Below are 27,416 nucleotides of genomic sequence, written 5' to 3'. Positions count from 1 at the left end.
TGGTTATCTAGTGCTGTATAACAATATTGCCACAAACTTTGCAACTTAAAATGGCACACATTTATTTTCTTACAGTTTCTGTGAGTCAAGAGTCCAGTCATAGCTTGACTGTTTCCGCTGCAAGTCTGCAATCAAACTGCCAGGGCTGCAGTCACATCTGAAGCTTGATTGGGGAAGGATCTATGCCCTTGCTCACATGGTTATTGACAGAATTCAATTCTTCATGGGCTGTTGAAGTAAGAGACTCCATTTCTTGGCTGGAGTCTTCCCTCAGCTCCTTTCCAGATGGGCCTGCCTAACATGGCCACTTTCTTCCCTTAAGCCAGAAATGAAAAGTCATTGTGATCACAGAAGTGACATCCCATCACTTTTGGAATATTCCATTTGTTATAAAGAAGTCACAGGCTCCACCTACACTCAAGGAGAGGAGATATAACAAGGTAGAGATTATGAGGTCCACCTTTGAGTATGTCCATCACACTTAACCACCATATTTGAGATTGTAACCACCTTGAATTTATAATCCTCCTCATTCTCTTCAAGTTTCTTTTCTCCATAATACTTACCAACTTCTAACATACTATATAATTTATTTTTTCATTGTGATTATTGTGAGTGAAAGAGTTAACAAAACCCTTTCCCTACTGCCTGGGAATTAGATCTTCAGTTGAACTCCTGGCTCTGTTTCCCTGAAAAGATCTAAAGATGGTGTTGACTATGTTATGAAGCTTTATTGCTAATAATGACCTTTGGATAGCAAATTCCAACAGACTGAGAGGAAATATGAATGAACTATAAATACTTGATAAAGACATCATACTTTGGGCTTCTCCAAATGTTTTGAGTCTTCTAAGTAGTGTGTCCCTTGCAGGGGACACTGAAACTTATACCTATGGAATTATTAAAGACACATTAACACCTGTGGGGCATGAAGCTTTAAGGCAGAGTAGTGCTAGCCAGCAGCTCCTGCACCTGTACCTGTGGACCTCATCTCCTTATACCTCAACTGTCTGCTATGTGGCTGAAGCAAGGACTCCACTGGGAGGAATGCCTGACACTGCCCTTCCAGCAAACTGTGGTTCCTGTCCTATGTCCTTCTGTGTAGACTGGGTAGTCCACTGAGTCTGAATGTTTAGTAGAGACTAAAAAGACCCTCTAATAGGCTTTATAATTATGATCTATATCCCTTTCTAGAACATTAACTCCACAAGGGCAAGGTCTTTTGACTGTTTTGTTCCCCAGGAGCACTGGTAACACCACTCCCTCCCTTTCTTCCTCCAAACTAGGCATGTACTGGCTTCCTTTCTGCATTGACTCACTGTCCCCTGTTTGGCTTCATAGCTCTTTTATCACACATGTAACAAATTTCTTGCACTAAATTTCCTCTGTTTTAATTACCTAGGAGAGTTTTTATTTTCCTAGTCGGTACCTGATTGGTACAAATCCCCAGTCTCTGATGAAGTTCGAAATTCCAGCTTTCTCTGAGAGAGAATCTAATTGGCTCATATATGGTCAGATGTCCACCCCTGAATTCGTCCACTATGGACAAAGAAACAGGGCCATTTACTATGAAAATGACTGATGGAAATAGCGAAGGGCTATCTCAAAGAAAGATACAGGCATTGCGGGCTGGGCTGGGGTATCTAGTATTCTAATTGCACCGTCAAATATCGCAGTCATATATTTAAGTAAAATGTACCTGGATCAAAAGCACATAGATATATTTATGAACAAATTTGTTGGTTCAGAAACAATTTTTGCTGGCTAAGACATAAATACTTCATTTCCTCATCTGACTGTGCTTTGTCTCTATGACCCTACAATAAAATTTAGAGGTAAGACTTTTCAAATGTTTTCAAGTGGTCACCTCAGGAATTTCTTCAACCTCAAATTTATAGACTCAAAGCAATTCAGTCACATAAATCAGTGCATGTGTGTGTGATTCTATTTCCTTTTAGACTCATTTCCATCTGAGCCTTCCACTTACTGGAATATATTATCAAAGCATCAGTCTGAATAATGCTTAAATGTAACTAGACTGTGGTTCAACCTATTACAGAATAAATAGGTCATTACTTTTTATATCTAGTACATGCTTTGTACATGCAGAATAACTTTTTTTTAAAATATTGTGTGCCTTAATTTTTCAAGTGTGTGAGTCCGCTTCCTTAACAAGAAAATCTAGCTGTTTCTTAAGTGACTTAGGATTCTTTCTATAATACTGGGAATATCCCAAGAAAACTTTTGACAACTAACTTGATCATTAAGAAAAATTAATAGATTGTGATAGTTTACAACAGAACTTCACAGACATTGTTCCCCTGAGATCCTCTAGCGGAGCCTAGGTCAGCCAAAAAATATGCATATTGGAGTTTAGTTCATAATCATTTTACAAAATGTGGTAACTCAGCACAATTATATTAAATTGTCGAAGGCTTCAACTACAATTACTAAAAGATTGAGCACAAATCCACAAGTGGGATGCAATTACTTGTCCCCCAGCCTGGAATAAATACTGACAGATGCAAACTTGTGAAAGGCTGTTTATCAAAAGATAAATCTAAGTCAGAATTTAAAACCTTTTCTTTGGATATCTTCCTAAGAAAAAATGTTATATAAGTCTAAAGTTTTCAAGCTAAATTTTAGAAACCATTAAACCTAGGATATGAGGTCATAATTCTTTTTTAATTTCACATCTCGGGGAAAAGTTCTGAGAGAAGGAGTTTCCTACCCATTTCCAGGCATGAGTGTGGTGTGGCTCTAGGAAATTTTGTGAAATAGATGTCCCTTATCTCTTACATCTGGCCACTTCCTTTCTGTTCCCCTCTTCACCTCTCTATAACTCTTCTAAATATCCACGACCTTCAACTAACCTAAGCCTTGCTCTAGCACATTCTACTCAGGTCTGCCTTCAGCTGAAGATGACTTTTCATGGAAAAGTGTGTTATCCTTCAAAATTACCTCTTTAAATGAATTTTTATCCTGATTAAAACTATCATTTCTCAACACAAAAGATACGGACTGGCAGAAAATCAATGACAAGTTAGTATATTGTACATTCGAAATAACTCAATATTTTTGCATCTTTCTCAAAGTACTCTAATCTTAAAGAGATCCTTGTTAATTTACATAATCTTACACTCAACTTTACATGTTCCCTTGGTTACCATTATTCCTCTTGCAATCCCTTCACACAAGAATATACCACACTCTCTGTCACCTACTTCTTCACTTCTATACCCACTGCCGTTTCAATTCCAATCATACTTTGTTGACATTCTATCATTGAAGTCAGCAAGAGCATTCTAATTGGTGAATTCTGTGGCCGTTATTTAGTTCTCTACATGACTGTTCTGAAGTTTTTCCTACAGTTAAATACTAACTCTTCCTTAAAAAAAAAACTTTATTCTCATGATTTCTGTGACACCTAATGTTCATCTTACTTCTCTGCACAATCCTTCACCGTCTTGCAGTCTTCATAGCAGTGTAGGTTCCTTGGTGTCTTAATTTTGCTTTTCATAAATGCTGCCCAAAAGAAAGCTCATCAATACTCATTCACTAAATTGAGCTTTTCACTGAAAATACAGAAAGGTGTATTGTCTTGTTATCAAAGAGCTTAGAGTCTAGTGAGGAAGTCAAAAAATAAAACAGGACATTTTAATACAGTATGGCAATTGTCATTATAGAAATGAGATTATCAAGCTGTCCCCTTATTAATGTTCTTTAATGCCTCTGCACTGTACTCAAGACTCCTGAGGATAGAAGAACAACCTTCCAACAACATTCACCTACCCATTCAGTATCCTTTCCTGCCCTCCCCCAAATGCTGCCTATGTTGAGGTCCTGAAAAATCCACAAGACAATATGTGTCTTGTGTGTTACCACTCTCAAATTCAGTGTACCTGAGTGTCATTCATTGCTTAAAAAAACCCACTCAGTCCTACTGAAACTGTTGGTAGCTGCTCCAAAATTTCTTCACTTGGAGGATAAAACTAAAGTTTTGCAAGCCACCTACCAACATCTAGTGGGAATGCAAATTTTTCTTAGCACAGCTGTTTACAATTTATAAAATAATGTTAGCATTCAAGTTGAAACTCCTTGCCATCCCTGCTGTAGCTAGCCTATTCTAAAATACTTCTTTGCTGTATCTTTCCACGTCTCCATGGGACTCTGTGATCATTCCCCAGCTGCCTCTTCTGTGTTCTGTATGGTCCTCATTCTATCCCATATTTTAAGGCAAGAGAAGTTTCATCAATACAATCCTCAGAAGAAAAGAATTGTTTCCTGACTAGGATATGAACTGAAAAGGGGAAAAAATGCATATTGTGCTAGATTGTCGATTTGGTGACACTTCTTTATGACATATTTATACTCTCCTTGTCCCCACAGCAGCTAACCACTTTTCTGTCCACTCTTGCATAGGCTAAATTCATAATATGATTTCTTCTGTTTGGAATATTCTATTACTCCTCTGCTTGGTTAATTCCTTCCTTCTTTTCAAGAGTTCAACCCTCCAGTATGTCTGGGAAACTTTCTACTGACTCCCTCTCCTCTCAACCTATTCTCTGGCTAAGATAGGATTTCGTCCTCTAACTGCTTCATGTTCTCTTGTATCAAGCACCTTTTGAGTTGCCATTTATACCTCTGCCTCGACTGCTAACCTCAATTTTGTATTTCTTATTGTTAGTATCTCATATGGCGTGGCATTTATTGAAATTTTTAAATTAAATAATGAATAATTGAATCTTTGATAGTTAATAAAGTAATAAAATAAAGTGCAAACATTTAGTCGTGTTGGGAAAAATATTTTCTTATTACTTTTCGGACACATCCCTTTCCTTTATTTGTATACACAGTATATTCCAATTGCAATAGAACTATGCAAGCGTGAGTGTGTCTGTGGATGTTGCAGGTAATTAGAATATGACTTTGGTGCTGAATGCTAATGAGACAGTGGCTATTCATATGTGTGAAATGATACATATATATATATATACATATACAAGTGATATATGTTAAAAATGTAAGTATAATTGTAACTGGGGGACTGTCATTGTTTCATCATATTACAACTTTTCAACATTTGAAATTTTAAAGAAAAATATTTTCCCTTCTGATAAAAGGATATGTAAAAGGATAATATTCTATCTGAATGCTATAAATGTCACTTATACTTTTCTGATTTCTAAAACTAGATCATATATGAGAATTTTTGGTAATGATAATTTCTCTCTAGATGTGATAGGTATGAGGACAGATCACATAATAGTTAAGCACGCAGACTCTGGAGTCAGATTAGGTTCAAAACCCAGTCACTTATTTGCATGACCTTGAATAAGTTCATTGATCTCTCTTTGGCTCCCTTGCATTGTGTTTAAAATAGGAATAATAATGGCATTCACCTCATAATTTTGTTGTAAGGAACAAAGAGACAGTCCATGTGAAGGCTTTAGCACAGTACTTGCACATATTGCTCAATATATATTAGTATATATACTACTGGTATTGGTAGAATACAAATGTAATCCAGAGTATATACCTTTTCTGATAGCTCTGATAACCATATTGAATTGATTTCTTTCCCTTCCGTCTCTTAAAGATTGCTGTTTTACAATGTAAAATTTTCCAAGAACTTCATGCCAAACCTTTTATTTTCAAGTCTATATAATGTGCAAAGTAAGAATAAGGTAACTTTATGAAACAACAGCATTCACTTATTTTATTAACTCCTGAGTATCTGTCTGAAGAGAAACAACAAAAAATTCATTTAAGTTAATAAGATCAAAGTTCCAAATTAAACATTCACCACTCTCTTTAGTTTATTCAAATACAGACACTTCTGAAAATATTTTCATTGTTATTCTTGTCTGGCAAAAATAATACTTGCTTATTGTAGAAATTATTTTAAAAATTGGAAAGTTAAAAAAAATCACCTCTAGTTCCACCAATCAGATGAAACAGCAGTCAACACTTGGATCCATAACTTTTGGTATTATGTATTTGTACTTACATGTTTGTATACATACTCTTTTTATAAATAGTAAGATTATACTTATACAGTTTTGCAATCTATCTTTTCAACTTGAAAATGTGTTGCAAATACAGGTACATATAATTATTTGCATCATTTTAAATAGTTTCCTAGCATTTATTTGTTTGATATGCTATAATTTATCTATTTTTCCACTATTGGGCATTTAAGTTATCAATTTCTTTAGTATAGCCAGTGCTGTGAGATTAATGTCCTGATAAATAATCTACTTCAAATAGTCACAATTTTTTCCTTAGGTTATATTTCTAACAATAGAATCATATTGAGTCAAGGAATATATGCCTCTTTTTAGACCTTTGAAACACTGCTAAATTGCCTTCTGGAATGATTATTTCAATTTTTCTTTCCTCTAGCAATGTTTGTGAATTTCATAAGAAACACATTATAAATCATGTTTTAATTTGCGTCTCTTTAATTATCCGTGAATTTGCCGTTTATAAAGATACGTATTTGCCCATGAAAAAGACTGAGGCCAAGACAGGATCCTAATCAAAAGGATTAGGAGAAAACTTGAAAATTGTATCACAGAAACAAAAGGGATAGGGTTTCAAAAACGGTATCGTTACAAGTCGCAAAAGGTAAGGACTACAAGATGACCAGGGAACCCTGGTGACACATCTAGAAGAGGAATTGGATATTGGTTTTAGAGCACAGGAGAGGACCCATCATCTGGAGTTCTCTTTGCCATGGAAAGTAGAGATAAGACAGTAAAAATATAAAATATATAATATATAAAAACACATATAGCATATATCTTCTTGGTGGAGAGAAGAGGCTTGAAGCATTTGACAGAGCCCTACTTGATAGCTTATGTTGGAAAAGAAGGCAGCGTAATTTGTGGAGAGTGAAGAAACTTTAAGCCGTCATCTATTAACTGATCATTTTAAACAGTCTACCAAGGAATATCAGAAACAGGATTCCATTAGTAGTTGTTCCCCCAAAAAGTCAATATATAAAACATATTTTAGGGCGCTCTTTTAATTAACAGCAGGTGACATTTACTCCCACAGAAGCAAATTTATTCCTTGGTTAAACAAATTTCTACTGAGTACCAAATGCAGCATATTTCGTTTGGAAATGCTTATCTATCATAACCACTGGAAGCTATTTTGTAAAACCAGCATCCTTAGAGAGCTATTGCTGGAATATGTAATCATTTTGGCATAAAACTTAATCCCTAAAAATACAGTTTGAATTATTGCATGATTTCTTTATCTTTAGTAAGTGAGGGCTTGTGATGAAACAGATGAGCCATTTAATCAGCTTTAAAAAAATGCTTTCAATGATGTATTCTAGGAAAATGCCTCTATTTTGTGTGCTAAGACATCTCTTAATCATGTTGGACAGTTTCATTGTATCTGCAATAAAGGAAATGAACAATGGAAACATTTATGTAGTGTCTGATTGTCTGGGGATCATGATCTATAAGATGCAGACCTATTATTTAATGCTTTGGGGATTCCCTTCTCTTCCTCCATCATTCCTTTGAGCTCTGGTTTCTGTACTAATCCTATGGAGAAAACACAAGCATTTATGTTATTTCTGGATTGGAAAATGAGACTTTTGCTCAACAGTTAAATAATATTCTTAATTAACTAAAAATAGAGTTGGTTAAATTGCCATGAGTAATCATTGTGGCATTTTCCTCCTTTTTGGTAGGGAAAATGGTCCATAACTCTGGGCACTCAGGACATATACATGAAACTTTTCCAATTCGTTGGTTTGTGATTCTAGGTTTTGAATATTTATGGTGCGCTATACCTCTGTGATGGTGATTTATTTTTACTGAGCCTCATGGGTTGCAAATTGTCTTGCCAAGTTGGGGGAGGATCAGAAGAAGAAAGGAAGGCGGAATGCTATTTTGTTCCCTGTTGAGCTAATTAGGAATCTAGGGCTTATTTAGAAGGCTGCAAATCTCAGACTCCTTTTCAGTCAATTAGTCTAGCCCAGGCTCTAATTTAAACTATACTTAATGTTTCCCCAGGTCAAAGGGGAGAGAAAGGTATATTCTTAAATCCTAGACCTGAGAGAAAAAAGATAAGTGGTGAGACACTTGGAATCTGGTGGACTTGGAGATTAGTTGAGTGGGAGGACATCTTTTATTGTAGTAAAGTAAAAGGAAATGAAGGATTTGTAGTGGAATGTGTCACATACAATACCTCATCTACTAGAAAGCTAGAACTTCCATTTTATCTGGAATACTCAAATCATCTGCTGTTGACGTTGTTACCCTTACAATCCACAGAGTAACCTTTATTTTTAGTTTTCTGGATTCTAAAATGCCATTTTTTCAATTATTTTATTGAAATCTTAAAGGTTTATAACATTGGGTAATTTTGGCCGGATGTCATTATTTGCCAATTTCTGTATAGACTGCATCATGCTCACCACCAGTAGTCTAATTTTTATCTATCACCATTCATATGTGCCCCTTTATCCCTTTTGCTTATCCCCTGCCCTGTTCCCTTCTGGTAACCACTATTCTGTTCTCTTTATCCATGTGTTCGTTGATCTTCCACATATGAGTGAAATCATGCAGTATTTGTGTTTCTCTGTCTGGCTTATTTAGCTTAGCAGCATACCCTCAAGGTCTGTCATGTTGTTGCAAATGGTACAATTTTGCCTTTTTTATGGCTGAGTAGTATTTCGTTGTATATATATACCACATCTTATTTATCCATTCGTCAGTTGGTGGGCACTTGGGTTGCTTTCACATCTTGGCTATTGTGAACAATGCCACAATGAACATAGTGGTGCATAAATCACTTTGGATTGTTGATTTCAAGTTCTTTGGAAAAATGCCCAGTAACAGGATAGCTGGATCTATGGTATTTCCATTTTTAATTTTTTGAGAAATCTCCATCATGTTTTCCATAGTGGCTGCACCAGTTTGCATTCTCACTAGCAGTGTATCGGGGTTCCCTTTTCCCCACATCCTCTCCAACATTTGTTATTTTTTGTCTTGGTAATTATAGCCATTCTAACAGGTAGAAGGTGATAGCTCATTGTAGTTTTCATTTGCTTCCCTAATAATTAGGGATTTTGAACATCTTTTCATGTGTCTTTTGGCCACCAGTATATCTTCTTTGGAGAAATGTCTGTTTGGATACTCTGCCCATTTTTTGATGAAGTTGTTTGTTTTTTGGTCCTTGAGTAGGATGAGTTCTTTATATATTTTGGAAATTATCTCCTTGTCAGATATATGATCTGCAAATATTTCCTCCCAGTTGGTGGGTTGTGTTTTTGTTTTGTCCATGGTTTCCTTTGCCTTGCAGAAGATTTTTAGTCTGATGTAGTCCCATTTGTTAATTTTTTATTTTGTTTGTCTTTCCTGAGTAGACATGGTATCAAAAAGGTGCTGCTAAGATTGATACCAAAAGGTGTACTGCCTATGATTCCCTCTAGGATTTTTATGGTTTCAGGTCTTACATTCAAGTCTTTAATCCACTTGGGGTTAATTTTTGTGTATGTTGCAAGATAATACTCTACTTTCATTCTTTTGCATGTAGCTGTCCAGTTTTCCCAGCATCATTTATTGAAGAGACTGTCCTTTATCCATTGTATGTTCTTGGCTCCTTTGTTGAACGTTAACTGACCATAGATGTGTGGTTTTTAAGGTGCCTTTTTTATAGGCTAACAGTGGTATATGTTATTCTTTTTAAGATAGTAAACCAATTAAAATTAGTTATATTTTCATCTCTTTAACAATTAGTGACTATTTTATTGTGTTTGATTAAGATAGGAAAGAAGTTCTGGTCTCATCATCAATACATTAATAGTGCAAACTATTACTTCTACAAAATGGGAAGATTGCTTTTTTGTGTTGATTTTTATTAGTTTTTGTTTCAGATTATACCCTAATGGGGCAAGTTAGGGGGCAGGGGTTTGTGCAGTGCCTTTAATGCATACACTATACAAAATCAGGTAGGGGGCGAAAAAGATGAACAATGTGTGGTCCCTATTCTAGGAGAACTTACCAGAAAATAAGGGAAAGAATGTTCATAAAGAAATGAATGTAATACAAGATGTTCTTTGTTATATTTGAATATGTCTTTGAATAGATAATCACCTGTTCAAAAAATAAAATTGATAGACAAATGTACACATTGAGAACATTTATTCTCTCTCACTTTTTATGTCTCTTGTATATCCTTTCCACTATTTCTTTATACAAATATAAATACGTGTATGTATTTACTTCCTTCTTTCTTATAACTAACTTACTGTATATACACCATTTTGCTGTTTATGCAAGGCTTGCTAGGAGTTGCAAGCAAAAAACTTTAAGAAGGAACAAAATAGGAAAATTATTTTTAGCTACAAAGAGTTGAGGGATGTTTCAAGGATGAGTTTTTGTTTGATTTGTGACCTAAAATATGGTGATGGAGGAAAATAGCACTCTGTATAGAAAGAGTGTCAAAAGCCCAGAGGCAGGAAAGTGGAAATTCAGGGAATGATTAGAAAATATCAAAATTGTTGACAGGACTATAAACAAAGAGAATAGTAGGAGACAAAACTGGATGAGTAGTTTAGAGGGTATTGAGGGCATTTTTGCCTGTTGTAAGATTGAAATTTTCCATGCTTTGGAAAAAATATATAGACCATGCATCCATGGAGTTGGTGGATTTCTGGGATTTGATGACTGCTAAAATCTCCTTGTTTGACTAAACAACTCAATGGCTTTTATATTACTACTTAAAATATTTAAAACTCCAATTTAAAGCTTAATTGGCATATGTTCTGATCACTATGTAGCTTCTCTCTTTGAAACTCTCCAGCCATGGTCACTGCAAACTCTTCTCAGCTTAGTGTCAAGTGACGTTTACACTATCCATAGCTATGGGTCATGGGCCAGCACTAGAAAAACAGAGATTCTTCCAAGTCACAAACAGAGAATAAAACAGTTGTATCTGGATGGATTTAACTTTTTGCTCTATCTTCTGGGGAAAAAATCTACCTCATGGGATTTCTGTGTAACGAGGGTCCATCAATTTTAACCAGATGCGCTTCTGGGTCTCCAGATGATATCATCATAATAGAGTAGTCTAGGGAATAATAATGCTGTAGCTGCTTAGGAGAACAAAGAAACATTGATGAATGTTTACCACCCAACTCTAAAAAAGATACTTTGCTTAGATTTAATTTGAAGATTACTTTCCCGATGATTTAGATCTGGTGAGTAGGATTGTAAAAGCAATCTCTTGAGATATGACCATTCTCTGCATATTAAGACTAAAGAGCCTTTTTCATCTAAATCTACATTTTTCAGAGTATATAAAATTATAAATACCATATTACAGAGTGGGTTTTTGAAGTGATATGAGAAATTTCTTTCAGCTGCTCCTACATTCTTTCCCAAATCCCTATTTTACCAAGCAACAATGCTTGTTTTCTGGCTTAAAATTTTTCTTCCATCTTAGTGAATCTGATAAAATATTACTGTAGCATCTATCATTTTCTACACTTACCATTTACTTTATTTCTATAATTCAATAAATTAAATCATTTTATTTTTAAAATATAGCTAAGATAATCTAGTTGCCAAGTGATATAGTTTCTGCTCATTATTTCACATAATTTATTTTATATTGTACATATTTGGCTTCTCATGTATTTTCCCCTGAATTTTTTTACCCCACAATGGGGAAGGTAGTAATTATGTAAATTTCTGGGTCCTTCTCTAATACAATCTCAGTTTTCTTGATTAGTCATAGACATTCTTTACTTTTTTTATATGATGTAGTGTCTAACTCAGTTGTTCAGTGATCAATTTAACTCTCTGTTCTCAGCTCTGGAACTAATGTATACCCAGGCTAGGGACTGGATCTTTATAACCACCAGTTAGCAGCATAGCCTCATCAGTCTTTTGTATTCTTTCCTCCAGCATTTAACCTTAAGACTGTTGATATTTTCAATTACTAAATGATAATTTATTCCAAACATGGTGATTAGAAAATATATTACATCAAATATCTGATTTCATCCCTATAAGCTTATGACATAAATAAAATACTGGTCTATAGACATAATCAGAATGTGAATCCATTTCTCCCTATCTAAAAAAAAAAATCCGTCCAAAATCTAATCTTGTGATGAGACTATAAACCAACCAAAATAACTTATTTACCAAGACTAGCACTTGTTCATCGTCTCACTTCCAATCCAAAGCTATACCCACCAATCTAAAAGTATTATCTCATATGAACTTTGCCCAATTCCAAATAGTCTTCTGCCTTTACAAACTCAATTTAAAATCACCTAGAACAGGCCAAAAGAGCCTATAAATATTGTCCTCTGATTTCCCTCTTCTGTGATACTACTAAGTTTCTTATGTTTCTCTTATGTGGTCTTACCCCTCCCTGAAGTAGATCTAATAAGCTTAGTTTTGCTTAATGAACAGGTTTTTCTAATGGTCTTTTTGAGGATACTGCCAGTGGACAGATGAAGAGAAGAAAATTCTGAGAGTTCAATAAATGCCTCCATCTTTGACCCATCATATCAGTTGTCTTCCCTTTTTTAGGGTGGAGGGGAGGGAAGAGCAAAGTCAACAGGTGGGAGTCTTGCTTCTCCCATGGAGGTCGTCATTGCCTAAAGAATGTTCACTTTTTGACTTCCCTAATCTTAATGCGGCTGCTGCATATTAACCTGGTGGCTTGATGCCAAGACTAGTCCGACCAAAGTGAACACATTATATCTGTGAATATTCACTTTTTCTATTCCTTGGTATAGATTATTCCTTCTTTTGGCACGATTTACAGCAGTAAATTAAAGTTGATTGGAACCTAGATCCAGCTGTGTAATGGACAAAATACAATTAATAGACAGAGGAAAATGTAGTTAGAATTCTGCTTTCGCAATTTACTAGAACTGCAGCTTGGCTCCACTGAATGTTTTTTCTCATTTTGGAAAAAAAAAATAATTATATGGATGTTGTGATAATTAAATTTTTAAAAAGTTTTAAAGTTTATACCATGGATCTGAGCATATTTCAAGTCCTCAGGAATTGGTGGTATTTCTTTGTGTATTCTTTTACTTTAATAATGTCATAGATCTCTAAAAACTGCTCTTTAGAATATACTTTTAATCAGACAGCATCTGTATTTATTATAAATATGGAATATGGGAGATACAGTCATCTTAAAAGTTATTAGAAGATAGTAAATATATTTCATATAACATTCCTTTCAGGTTGATTTTGCTTTTGAATCTTAATAAAGACTAAGTTGTACCTATCTACAGGATAAAAAGACATCGTGGGTCTGCCTCCATCTCTGCACCTATGCCTAAGTGACAGACCAAGTGGAACAAAGAAAATCATCGAACAGAAGTTGTTAGAGAAGAATTGAGTAAGAAAGAAGAATGTATCCTAGCTAGCTTTTACCTCTCTCAACTCTTAGATGAAGACTGGCCACTAAGGAGAGTTCTCAGATAAAATACAAAGGTTCAACTAAATTTAATTTTCAGATAAATAACTAAAACATTTATAGTATAAATATCCCAATATTATTTGGGACTAATTATACTAAAAATATTCATTATTTATCTGAAGTTCAAATTTAACAGAGTATTCTGTATTTTTATTTGCTAAATATGAAAACCCTAATATGAAGAGACCTGGCATCCCTGACATTTAGTCTATATTTGATAAATAGATTTTTATTTCATTATATTATCCCTTTAATCTAGTTTGATTTTCTGTTAGGAGAAAGCATATTTTCTCTTTTAAAAGTTTCTATTGGCAGGGGGCTGGCCCTGTGACCTCGTGGTTAAGTTTGGCATGTTCTGCTTGGGCAGCCTGGGTTGAGTTCCCGGGCACAGACCTACACTACTCATTGGCAGCCATGCTGTGGTGGTGACCCACATACAAAATAAAGGAAGATTGGCACAGATGTTAGCTCACGGCGAATCTTCCTCAAGCAAAAACAAGGAAGATTGGCAACAGATGTTAACTCAGGGAAAATCTTCCTCAGCAAAAAAGGAAAAAGTTCCTTTTGGCAGCAGCAGTTATTGCTTCATAAGGAGTTAAAACAAAAGGAAAAAACCAAAATACTTGCAGGGGAAAATGTTAGTTTCAAAAGGCATGGATGAGGAAGTACACATGAAAAACAGCCTGTTCTTACATGTCTCAGACAAAACTCTAAGGTTTGCTTTTAGGGCTAAAAACCAATGAGGTTCATTAAACAATATTACTCAATTCAACAAGGTATTCGAAATATGTTAATTTGCCCACTCATCTACGTAGAGTTAAATGATTGCAAGTTAGGTTATTTATAAAACACCCTGATTAATTTACAAATTATCCTGATTGACTTATTAACATAAATGGTGCTCTGAAAATCACATTAAAATGTCAACCTAAAAAAGTTAATTTATTCAGCAGCCATACCGCTTTCAAACAAAAACACAAATTGCTGTAGTGTTCTTTCAAAAGATGTAGAGAACCCAAAGTATATACCCCCAAACTGATCTTGGACAGTGAGGACCAAATTGCCTGGCCTCCATACAGCTTACTATGTACATCCACGTGACTTTACTATTCCATTGTCTTCATTAGTATGACTTTGGCCCAGGCAAATTGCTTGATATTTCATATAGGTTCAGATTGATCCATTTTCAACAGAAAGTATCACGAGACAGTCTGTGCCCTAAATTCTTGAATCTTTTACCTCACATAACTTCAGCTTATTGTTTCCACAAATCCTAGATGGTTGTATCTGGATCTCTACCCATCATAATTAAGCCATGTGTTTATAAGACCTGCCTTAAACCAAAGTTTCAATTTTCAATAAATTCTGACCTTTGACTGTCCTCAGAGGCACTGCTGAAGCTCTGGAGGTGGTGATCTCCCTTAGGGCAGTAAGCAACAAACTCAATTTTGTCTCATCAACAGGTTGTGTTGGTCTAATTTGAAGAGATATATGCACCCCTACGTTCATTGCAGCATTATTTACAATAGCCAAGATATGGAAGCAATCTAAGTGTCCATCAATAGATGAATGAATAAAGAAGATGTGGTACAGGTATACAATGGAATATTAGTTAGCTACAAAACAGAATGAAATCTTGCCATTTGTAACAATACCGAGGGATCTAGAAAGTGTTATGCTAAATGAAATAAGTCAGACAAAGAAAGACAAATACTGTATGATTTCGTTTAAATGTGGAATCTAAAAACAAAATAAATGAACAAACGAAACAAAATGGATACAGGAAACAAACTGATGGTTACCACAGAGGAGAGAGGTTAGGAGGATGGACAAAATAGGTGAAGGGGGTTAAGAGGTACAAACTTTTAGCTATAAAATAAATGTCATGGGGCTGTAATGTACAGCATACAGAATATAGTCAATTACATTGTAACAACTTTGTATGATGACAGCAAATAGACCTATCATGGTGATCATTTTGTAATGTATATAAATATCAAATCACTATGATGTACACCTGAAACTAATAGGATATTTTATGTCAGTAATACTTCAATTTAAAAAAAGCAGATTATGTTGATGTTATTTGGGGAGTTGGCCTACAACAATGTTAAGGGCACAGATCTAGAACCCAGACTTCTTGAGTTCAAATTTCAGTTCTGCTACTTACCACCTGTATGAACTTGGCCAAGTTTTTCAACCTCTGGTGCTCAATTTCCTCACCTATAAAACAGGGGATAATAATACCTTCTTGATAAAGTCATTGTGTGGGTTAATACATTTAGATATGCGAATGACTTTAAACAGTACCTGCCATGTAGTGGTAGGGGTGTGTATTATTAAATTGTTAATATTAATATCATTATTAATATTTTATATTATTTAAATTAGTATAATAATTATCAATATTATTAAATTACCAAGTGCCCTAAAGTATTTTAAACAATTTTATAGTTAAAATAATTATACTTGTAATTTACTATCGTATTATGTAGTATGATGTAATTTATTTATAGTAATAGAATGTAAAATTAGAAATTTTTTTCCATAGGGAAATCCTGTCATTTTCACTTGCGTGTGTGTGTTGTAAGAGAAAAATTACTCTAGATACTCTTAAAATGGCAAGAAACCACTTTAAGAATATTGTAATAGACGTCAAGACCACTGTAATAAGGGAGAGAAACTGAACTCAATACCACTGAAACAAAAAGTGGGAGGGTTTTTCAATGCTGGGATGAGCTGCTGGAAACATACCTGAGGATGTCAGTGGGGAGATTGGTCAGCGTGGTTAGGCCCTCCGTTTGATAATCGGCACTTACTGAAGTTAGGCTTCCACCCTCCCACAGGGACTGCGAGGTAGGGTCCTAAGTGTCTTAATGATTACATTTCAAAGGAATGGCTCCCAGTTCCCTAGGAAAGACATTTCTGGGTTGTAAAACTGGTAAGAAACTGGGAGATTTACATCTCAAAGGGGCAGTGAACGAATTTACAATTGTAAGTTTTCTAAAGTAACCACTCTAAGAAGAGGGAGATCTGAGGGCTGGAGTCAGGAAGAAGACTGTCGAAAGTTTAGTCAAGCTGAGGGAAGCTTAGGGCCATCTTGGTCAATATATGTGTATATAACTAGTATTTAAAGAACAACTGAGGATATTTTACACCTGCAAGAGGAATGTTCGTCTTAACTTTCATCTTTACGTTATTCTTACAGAAGAATATCTTTTAGATTCCCTGCCTTCTCATACCCCATCTTCCGAAACAGACTTCAAATTCAATAGTTTTGTGTGGTCAGATTTCAAACGTAAATTATTCTATTTGCAAGGAAAACTCTTTCTCTAGATCTAACCCAAATATACTCTATAGACTCGTCACGGAACTGTAGACAAGATCTTAAATACCAAGTAGACCTATTTCTTTTCACAAATGAGGAGAACACAAGGGCAGTATAGGGAAAAGAAGGTCTGCCTGAACTTCTTCCCTTCTTTGATGTTACTTTCATCTTTTTTGGTGAAAATGTATCAAACCTCTAACATAAGCCTGACCCTCCAAAGAAGAAAGAACATTCAACATTTTTAGACAATTTCTCCACCCACATGTTCTGGATCTCAGTTGCTGCTTCTGGAAGCTACTTCCCCTTGTTCTCTCTCCATTGTCTGGTGTGAATATGTGCAGACACAGAGCTTCATAGAAAAATAATCTTTCAGGACGTTCCAAGAGTTAAAAAGGCAAATTTGAGGTTGCTTACACAACAGTAATTGAAGAAATGCATTCAAAGTCTCTTTCTTTGCCTTAATTATAAAGATCTCTTTCTTCACTGTTTATTCTGGGGTCTGCATATTTCCCACTTCTTAGATGGCTATTTCTTACTTGTTTAGGTTATGGGTGATGGTTGCACTTCAATTTCGTTTTCATGTAATCATAGTGTTTGGAAAAATTTTAAGAGAATGTTGGTGATGGGAGAGAAAGTAGTATGAAAATTGGAGGTGTCTAAAAAGCCCCATGCCAACTTTTTACCCCTAACCAGCAATTAGACCCTGATATTTTAAATTAGGACAACTTTCAGTAGATAAAAGGACCAATACTATTTAATTTAAATCTCTTGGTATTTAAATTAGATATCCCTAATGTACATGTTAGTTGATTGTCTTTCACTTCGTTGCACCTGACAATTATATCATCTGTGGCTGCCCCTTTCAGCTTTTGAGGTGCACACTTCAGGCCTGGGACCGATTATTATCTCTGTACATAATTCTTATATCCAAGTCAAAGAAGAGATCTTGGAACAGCATTTTCCATCTAACACCTTATATAGATAGTTAAAGATAAGGATTTTCATCTTCTTTTGCCATACTTACCTTACTTCCTTTTCTTCACTGATAATTTGTTAATAAAGATATGATCGCCCTCCAAATTTATGAAAAACACAATAACATCTTACTTATAAACAGCATAGAAATGTAGTTTTAAACAAGATCTATAAAATCATATCTTAGAAATCCCCTTGATTATTTCTAGAGAGAATATTATCCACCCACTCCACATTGATAGATTTTTCCTTAAAATCTTCAGAATAACTGTCTTCAATTAAGAAATCCCTCCAATGTCTTTAAATCATTTTTCACTGGTAATGTTTTACAATGTGTAACTTAAATTTCTTATACTTGTCCCTCGTGCTCAGGACGTGGAGGGTAGAATCTCATTTTTCTTTATCTAATATTTCTTTGTGGTGTTTGAGGGCTGTTATGAAGTTGTTCTTTAGGTTCTGCACCCACTAATAACAATGTTTCTAGGGATCTTCTCCAAAAGAATAGCAAAGAGCAGAGAAGAATGAGCTAGCTTTGGTGTGGAATTCTTTACAATCTCCCAATTTATCCTAAAAAAGAAAATCATGCAAATTTTGCACTGTGAAACACAATATTGCCTTGTTTACCAGTTTGTTTTTAAAAAGTAATGTTTTAAATTACTTTCCTCAGTGAATTACTTCCTTCTTCTATCCAAAGAGAGTAAAATTAACAGAAGGTCACTAGTGTGGTTTCTGGGCATTTCATCTGCATGTCCCCAAGGGTCCTGGATATTGGTGGAAATAGTAATCTAAGTCTCCAGTTTTCTTCTTTAGGATCTGTTTTCCAAAACAATAATTAATTAGTCTCTAGAAACAAAACAAAAAACAACAACTTATTTCTGATTGTGGCTACACTAACAGGAACCACCAGTCTCCATTCATTGTGGTGGTTGTCTGTGCAGAGAGTCAGGTTTGAAGTGAACTTTTATATAGGATTCTCTGGCCCAAACTTATTCACCAGTTGCTAGATGAGGAAACACTGCTCAGCTCAACATTTATGGTGGTTACTCACGTGATATGATGAAGAGTTAAATTTTATTTGAGTTAATTGCCACTCGTTATTCATTCATTGGACAATTGTTCATTGTGCATTTGCCATGCTCCATGCATTTGACAAAAATCTAAGAATGAAAATGCAAATAAAGCAAGGTCCTTTTCTTCACGAAGCAAAAGGTCAATGGGAAAGAAAATGTACCAATAATTTTAATACAATGAGAACCATGTTTATACACATGTATATTATACATTGTGAGGTGTTACAAGAGAAGTGTCAGATAAAGTAGCTCAAAGAGTCTAGGTGAGAGCCTCAGAGGACGGTCTCTTTGAGTAGGGATTTGCAGAATTCATAGAAGAAAGAGAAGTCATTCCAGACAGAGGAAAATTGTATCATATAACATGATATTCTTAGAGAAGGGTAAATAGTTCAGAATAACTAAATCATAGGCAAGAGTGAAGCATGAGAAAACATAAGACTGGAAAAGAAGGCAGGGGCCAGATCTTAGAAAGTGTTATATTATAAACCAGGCATCTGCAGTCCACCTTTTGTTTTTATACTGCCCACAAGCTAAGAATGGTTTTTATATGTTTAAATAGTAGAATAAAAGTCAAAAGAAGAATAATATTTTATGGCACATGAAATTATATGAAATTCAAGTTTCAACGTACATAAAGTTTTATGGGAACATAGCCATTCCTATGTGTTCACAGATTGTCTGTGGCTGCTTTTGTACTAGGATGGCAAGGATGAGTGGTTGTGACAGAGACTATGTGGCCTGCAAAACCTAAAATATTTACTATAGGTGTCTTCCAGAAATTTTTTTTTTTTGCGGAAGATTAGCTCTGAGGTAACTACTGCCAATCTTTCCCTTTTTTGATGAGGAAGACTGGCCCTGAGCTAACATCCATGCCCATTTTCCTCTACTTTATATGTGGGACACCTGCCACAGCATGGCTTTTGTGACGCGGTGCCATGTCCACACCAGAGATCCGAACTGGCAAACCTTGAGTCGCCGAGAAGTGGAATGTGTGATCATAACCACTGCACCACTGGGCTGGCCTCTCTTCCAGAAAAATTTTGCTGAATCTTGCTGTATACCAAAGGCTTGAAGAGTTTATGCTGTGAGAGAAAAAAGCCATGGATGGATTTTAAAGAAGAAAATGCCTCACTAAGAGCTGTTTTGTAAGCTGTTTTCTTTTTTTACGCTTTTTGGTGAGGAACATTGGCCCTGAGCTACATCTGTTGCCAATCTTCATCTTTTTTTTTTTCTTTCTCTCCAAAGCTGCAATACATAAATGTATATCCTAGTTGTAGGTCATTCTGGTTCTTCTATGTGGGATGCCGCCAGAGCATAGCTTGATGAGGGCTGTGCAGGTCCTCACCCAGGATCCGAACCAGCAAACCCTGGACCGCTGAAGCAGAGCGCGCAAACTTAACCACTCAGCCACAGGACTGGCTCCATGTAAGCTATTTTCATGGGTGGTGTGTTTTGAAAATAGTTTAAGTGCAGACAAATCCAGTGTCCAACCAAACTAAGGCATCAGCAGATAAACAAGTCAAGGCATTTTTGGTTCTTCTCTGTGCTAGGAAGATGAAGAAGATTTAAAGTATGACATTAACCTCGGGAGAGACAGACATGCACACAGAATAAAGTACTGGGAGACAGCAAGAAAGCAACTACCTTTCCTTTGAGATAGGAAATAATGAGTCTCACATTGTAAGATTCAAGTTATAATTTATTTGATAAACATAAATTCACCTGCGGTCTAAAAAAATAAATGGATGAAAGGAATATTTTCAATCCCTTTCCAGAGGTGGTTGTTAATGGTTGAGTTTCAGGTGAAGGTTTATTTTGACCTTTTTTTCTGTAACATGTTTTATAATTTGGTCAAATCCTTATAATATTTTTGGTCACACACCTTTGAGACATGCCCAGCTACACTGTTAGCAGTGTTTGTTATGTGGAAATTACTTGCTTATTTCTGCCAGATCCGTTTGCTGCCTTTTGCTTGCTCTTCTCTGGATTGAGAGGACTGAATCCTGCAAACCATATTGCTGGGCTCCTTAACCTCTGTCTTCCATCTACTTCTCACTACTGCAAGGCAGCAGTGGGAAATTGAAAGTTGGGAGGAAGGCAGAAGCCAGAGTGTTTTCCCCTATAACTGCTTTGGGCAGTGTCTTTAGCTGTGGTTGCATCTCCTTCGTGGTTCCAGGTCCTGTTGGAAAGCTTCCACTGTTGTTCCAGTCCTGCTAGAACCTTGGCTCCCAGACTCCGGTAACCCCATTCTCTCTCCCTTAAGCCCTCTAGCCTAGGTAGCAAAGGCCTCTTGCTGTGGTTAATCTATTGCTGCTGTTAATTTCTAAATCGCTACTCTGTCTCCTGTTGGTTTTTATGCTCTGGCATCACTTTTATCACTTTTTTTTTCTTGTATTGGCTGCTTGTTTATTTCTTTTATTTTTAATTGTGGTAAAATAAACACAACATGAAATTTATCAATTCTACCATTTCTAAGTGCACACTTCAGTGCACTTTAAGTCAACATTTCAAGTGTACAACGCAGTGGCGTAACATTCACAATGTTATGTAACCATCATCACTATCTATTTCCAAAATTTTCCATCACTTAAAACAAAAATGCTGTGACTATTAAGCGATAGCTCCCTAAGTTTCCCTCCCTGGCCCCTGGTAACCTCTAGTCTCTGCCCCGACTTTTGTAACTGGTTCTCCATATTCAAATCCTTCCCTCAGCCTCCCTGAAGTGGACTGTGTTTTCTTGCCTGATGCTCATTGTGGTTTCAGGAAGAGAGTGTTTCCTTACACCCAGCCAGACAAGTGCACACAGGACCAGGCTCAGAGGGCACTTTAGATGGATTCATTTTACCCCAAACATTTTAATACATTTTTCACAAACTTCTTCATAGTAGTCCAAAATGGAAAAGTAATATGTTCATGTAAAAATCTAAAGATTTGGAGGCTATGAATTCCTTTTCTCTTTTTCTGATGCCTCCAACTTTTTTCTTTGATTTCGTATTCTTTTTTTTTGAGAGTTGATATGAACAATAAAAATTAAAATAATAAGTGGCTGTTTCTTTAGAGAAATAGACTCACTTTCTGATAAGAATCATGATATAAAATTAGATCTCTACCACAACTTGATATTTTATGATTTCTATTTATTTTTTACAATACATGGTTCAGTTTTCTTTTAGCATTTCTGTACTCTGCTTTCTCCTCCCTTCTTCCTAAGTTGATTTCCTCCTGGTCCCTGTCGCTAGTGTTACCTATGTATGTGATAGGTTGAAACCGATGGAATTTTTTTGAGGGTTTTTTGTGTGGTTTTAGCATTTAAAGTTAAATATTGGTGTAATTACTGTGTTTTTATAGAGTACTGAAGTGTTGGATGGTAATTGAGGCAATTTTGTTAGCTAAAACTTCCTTTGATTCAGGTTCTACTCATTGGCAGATATGTTTTCACTGTTGTGTGGCTGGCACACATTCTTCAAATAGTAGCGTAGACATTCCAAGTTATAAAAGGCAGAACTCTTTTCTCCATAAAATACTTTGACATTCATTAGCTAATCACTCCCAGCTCTTCCTCAATTCTCTTGTCCATCAAGTTAGTAGTGATATAAGACTCACATTTTTATGCTTCATGTATTCTGACACGTTGATGCGTGATTAAGGCAGCTTGGTTTGTTAAAAGAGAGCCCTGGAACAGGAACAGTGGGGAGTTGGAGGAAGGGAAGGAGGAGAAAAAGAAGTGAATGTTAAATCTTTCACTTACAAAATCTATGACCTTATACAAGTCACTTAGCTTAACAAATCCTGTTCCCACAAGTGTATGTGGACACTCAACATCGCCACCTCCCATGCATGGTAAGAAGCAGATTGATATTACCAGCCAGATTCTTGGACCATTATTGTACAGAGTGAGCGAATGAGTAATGGAGAGAGGAGAATGCTTTTCATTGAAAAGATCAGTTTGATAGTTGAGGAAAACAGAAGAAAACATTCAGCATGTGGGAGGATGACGAATAAAAAAAATTGGAGATTTTTGCGAGAGAGATTGAGAGCAGATACACTTATATGACAAATATGACTTTTGGGGGGAAAGACGGTGAAAAGGAATTTAAGAGCTTTTTATTTTTTGCACACAACCTCCCTTTGACATTTTTCTAAAAGTCTGCAATGAATATATAAATTACCTCTCTATTATTTTTGATTGTCGGATTGGTGTTACTTTGGCCATGACACCATGCTGTCTGGGCCACTAAGTTGAGCAGCTTTTTAACAAGTTACATATGAAAAGAGGTGCAGAAGAAAAGGAAGAAATAGGTGTTGAAGATCGCATTATTTCCTTTTTTCCTCACAGAACTGTGCAAGACCGGTAACATTATACCCACAGATAATTCAATAAAGCCGAGAAGACCTAGGATCCTAACCCAGGTCTGACTCCATTAAATTTTGCTTTGCAAAATGGAATATGCATAGCAATTGATTAGTTTCACTCATTATGCAAAGCTGTTGGATAAACACAGATATTTACATTCTTAAATGGCATGATGTTTAAGACATTATTTTTATCTGAAAGCAAACTGACATCATAACATATAATGCAAATTTTGCATTACGATAAATCCAAAATTTTATCTTCAGATAAAGTGGGGAATGTTGAGGACCAAGGGAATATACATTGGCTTACATTGCTGGGGTAGTGAGAGATACATATAGAGGCAGCATCCATCAAACTCTCTTATGCATAGGTTTTGACTGTAGAACAAAAAGGATAAAAAGGTTTTAGGAGTTGAGCAAACTTCCCAGTGTATCATAAGGTAGCACTACTGCAACCACCAAACTCATATATTCAGGAATTAATGAGAAATGAAGGGGGAAACACTTTATATTTTGTGATGTTCTGAAAAGCCTCTTCTGATGATGCTTTAAATTGTAAATGAGTGAATTTTGCTCATTATTGTTGTCAGGGGCTCAGCTGAGCTGGGAGAGAGAGAGAGAGAGAGAGAGCTGAGCTGCCAGGTGTCAGAATAGCTGATTAGAGCAACAAGCCAAAAATAAAGGAGTTAAGCCTTTAAAACTGTGATGGTATAAGCGGGATCCAAAACCAGAGAAAGCGTTGACTCCCCCTGTTCCATTTTCCCCACACAGGTGAAGGGTCAGGTGGATCAGCACAGACCTGGGGGTTGTGGGGGTGATGTCTCTGCTGAGGGAGCCTCAAATAAAATGCTCTGGCAGTTTTATGGACCCTAGGTTTGGGAGAGAGCAAGAGGGAAGGGCTAAAAGTAGAAAAACACTGGGTACTGAATCAGAGTGGAGTCTTCAAAGCTTCCTCTACCTTCCCCACCAGGAGGTCTCAGCAGCGGCACCTGAAGAAGACCTCTGCCCAAGGCCTCAGATAAAAAGACCCCGGAATGAAGTTGCCTGGGCTAAGGATGTCAATATGTGGAAAAGCATGTCACACAGATGGGGTGTGAGGGGCTTGCTGAGTCCCTGACTGCCACTCCCTCCAGACTGTGCACCCAGCCTGTTGTGGGGAGGGCAGCCTTCCCCCTTGAGGCCTACCAGGTAATGAGTGGCCTCTGGTCAGACCTAGCAAATTACACATTGGTTTTTAAGCAAGAGTCGGACTCCCCAATTATCACTATTGGTGAACTTTTCTGACCTTTGAATTTGCAGAGTACCAATAAGCTTAGAACTGTAAGGGAGAAAATGTAAGAACCTTTGTATTCTTTTGCAAGAAAAAGGACAACACTGCTTTGGCTATTAATGTTCTTTTTCTCCTTTCCTGACACAAAATTCTCACCATTTCTGCAGCCAGCCGTCAGTAAGCTGCTGCTATTGCTGCTGCTCCTTCTTCATCTCTCCTTTCCCTCCTCCTTCCCCTCCTCCTCTTCCTCCTTTTTGTGGAGTTTTAATGGGGAAAGTAATCCCTTTAAAAATTTGGCTTAAAATTTTGTATGTACCTGTGTGTAGACATTTACTGTTGTAAAATGAGAAATTAATATCAATTGTATAAGTTATAATTTTATTTAGGATTTCATGAATTGAAAATGGGAACTCTGATTTGTTTTTAACTATTGTTACAAGTTGCAGATTGATCATTGGCATTGCAATCAATATCAAATATCAAGAGAATATTTCTAATTCCCCTTTCAGGATAGCATCTAGCATGTTTTGGATTCTACAGTTAACGTCTTAGAAGACGTGAGCATCGTGGTTTCATTTGCAAGACACACAAAATGTCCTGGTTCAAATTGCGAGTATTTTATATATTAATTTTTCTGTTTTTTCACAAACATTGTCATTTCTGGCATTTTTATTCTTATAGTAGAATAAATTCTTTTTGATTTGACCCTGAAATGAGGGAAAGTTCTGTGAAATTCACAAAGTTCTCATCTTTTTCCCCCCATGTTGAGCATACTTTTCAGAGGGCTGTTTATCTTTTTTTCTTCCCTCCCCTTTATTTTTTGGAAAGATAGGGGGAATGCATAGATGAAGACAAGTTCTGGTATCAAGGAGTAAGGCAGAAGCAAGACCAAAACTCCACCCCGTTGAGGATAGCCTTTCATTTGTTTTTCTAATTCCAACCACTAAAACTCACCTTTAATTTTAAATGTCTTATCTATACTAGTATGAACACTGTAAGGAATTTTGTGGATTGAATTTGTGCCATGTTCGCATACAGTTTCTCTGTTGTAAACATGATAAAATTATCAATGAAACTCCCTAATTTGATCCTGAAGCGAAGGGATGTTGTCCAATGAATCACTGTGTTTGTAGGAGGCTACATTGTAGCTAATAGAGCAGGAATGGGACCCAGATGTTTTCTGAAAAGTCGGTTGCACTAGAGGCAAGGAGTATTACCTAAAGTGTAGGCGACCATATGGAAGTGAAGGTTGGAAACATCCCATTACAAGTCATATATCACTGAGCTGACAGCAAGGGTTTCAGCTTGTTTTTATTTAAATCATGAAAGCAGCTGCTCAGCTGTCTAGCTGTATTAAATTTAACCCCCTTTCCTGGCAATTGAATTCAGTAATTTATGCAATTTTGATTGGACCACTGCATAAATATCATTTGGAGAGGTTTCACTTATTCTTGTCCCTTAAATACACATCCAGATCCGTGATTGGCTAATTTTTCTCCTGAATGAGTATGCTTACAGATAATGCACCTGGCTGAGTCTATTAAGGCAAATCACAGAGGAATACTGTAATTTCAGCTTGGGCAGATAATTGCCATGGCAAAACATGAAGAAAGGCCAGGTAGTTTTTTAAATGATCTTTTATATCTCTTGGTGTCTTTTTACTTCTTTTCCTTTAGTTATTTTGTTTCCTTCCTCGTTTTCTCTTAGTGACTTGGTCTTTTACTTCTCTGTCCTACATGCATTTCCAATACGTGATTCTGCCTATCTCTTAATATTTGATTTTCCATTGCATTCTGGCTGTTTCAGTTGAGCCTTCCACGTCTCTCCTCCAGCTCTTTCTCCTCAGTCTTTCTTTAGCTCTCTTTTCATGTGTCTCTCTTTCCTCATACTCAGCCTTCCTTTAAACCCCTTTCCAGCTTTATAGCTTGTGGGCTTGGTTTTAATTACCTTTCCTTGAGCTCTATGGATCTTTTGGGATGTTCCATGCCCTCCATGAAGTCTATTTTGTCAACATTTGGAGCGCCTGCAACTCAGGTTTTGACCACGTGTGCCTCAAGCTACCTGTTAACTTAAGATGTATTTTATCACTTGCCCACCAAAGTAGAGGCTTGTACTTTTGCCTGTTGGAAAAGTATAGACTTTAATTTCCTGTGGAAAGAAACGCTGTGGAAAGAAACACAAGTTTTATCCAAGACAATAGGAGAAACTGGTAAATAGGGGTAAGCTGGTTCTAGGAAAAAAGATGAAGTTAATGCAGGGTTTTGGCATTTGTCTGGATTTTACACGTAATTACTCAGGTAACAATTCAATATTCTCCCCTAACTAGAATTAACAGTCCTTCCTTGCCTTTCCTCTCTAGGTGAATCTTGTTGGAGATATTCAGTCTGAGGAATGTGTTTCTTAATTTTTCTTTTTACTGATTTTATAATTATTTCTACTGGATTATTTTTCATGGATATAATACTCTTCAGAAAGTGACTCTAATAATGAGTTATATCCATAACCATCAGGATCCAATGCTTTGGCCCTAAAAATATTTGAAAATTAAGGTTTGAGAGTAATTTAATATGCTGTTAGGTGCCAAAATGATTTGCTGTGGGTCAATGAGCAAGCCGACATTCTCCAGGGCTATTTTCTCCAAGGCTAATGGTAAAGTAAAGGTCTTATGCAGAGAGAATATTTTTTCTCAAAAGTCTACTCTACCTGAACAGAAATTCTGACCCCATATTTCCACTCATTAATAATGTACTATGGCTCAATAAGCTAAGTAATGGACTGGAACATCAAAGATTATTTGTTAATGTAGGACCTGTAGAAAATTATTTTGTGATTAACTTTATATCTACTATTTTCTCATTAGAAATCAACTCAGGATGTTCTTCTCAAGAATTGGTGTCAGAAAATAATTGCCATCTCACAGCTTAACTGACTTTTCTAA

General features: G+C 36.1%; 1 protein-coding gene across 2 annotated transcripts in view; it reads left to right on the top strand.

Annotated features, from left to right (window-relative positions):
- The window catches only part of AGMO (alkylglycerol monooxygenase), a 317,403-nt gene that overhangs the window by 260,541 nt on the left and 29,446 nt on the right, over positions 1 to 27,416 (top strand). Inside the window, exon 13 of one of the 2 annotated variants that reach the window (XM_070509363.1) lies at positions 13,292 to 13,393. The exons of the other annotated variant lie outside the window; for it this stretch is intronic. Within the exon in view, the coding sequence (XP_070365464.1) occupies positions 13,292 to 13,339 (48 nt within the window). The 3' untranslated portion in view covers positions 13,340 to 13,393. Of the gene's footprint in view, positions 1 to 13,291; positions 13,394 to 27,416 lie in introns of those variants that run through there. 2 annotated transcript variants of the gene reach the window in all.

Source organism: Equus asinus, chromosome 1 (assembly GCF_041296235.1).
Source record: "Equus asinus isolate D_3611 breed Donkey chromosome 1, EquAss-T2T_v2, whole genome shotgun sequence".
Lineage (NCBI taxonomy): Eukaryota > Metazoa > Chordata > Mammalia > Perissodactyla > Equidae > Equus > Equus asinus.
Note: the sequence above shows the minus strand (reverse complement) of the source record. Positions and strands in the feature narration are given on the sequence as shown.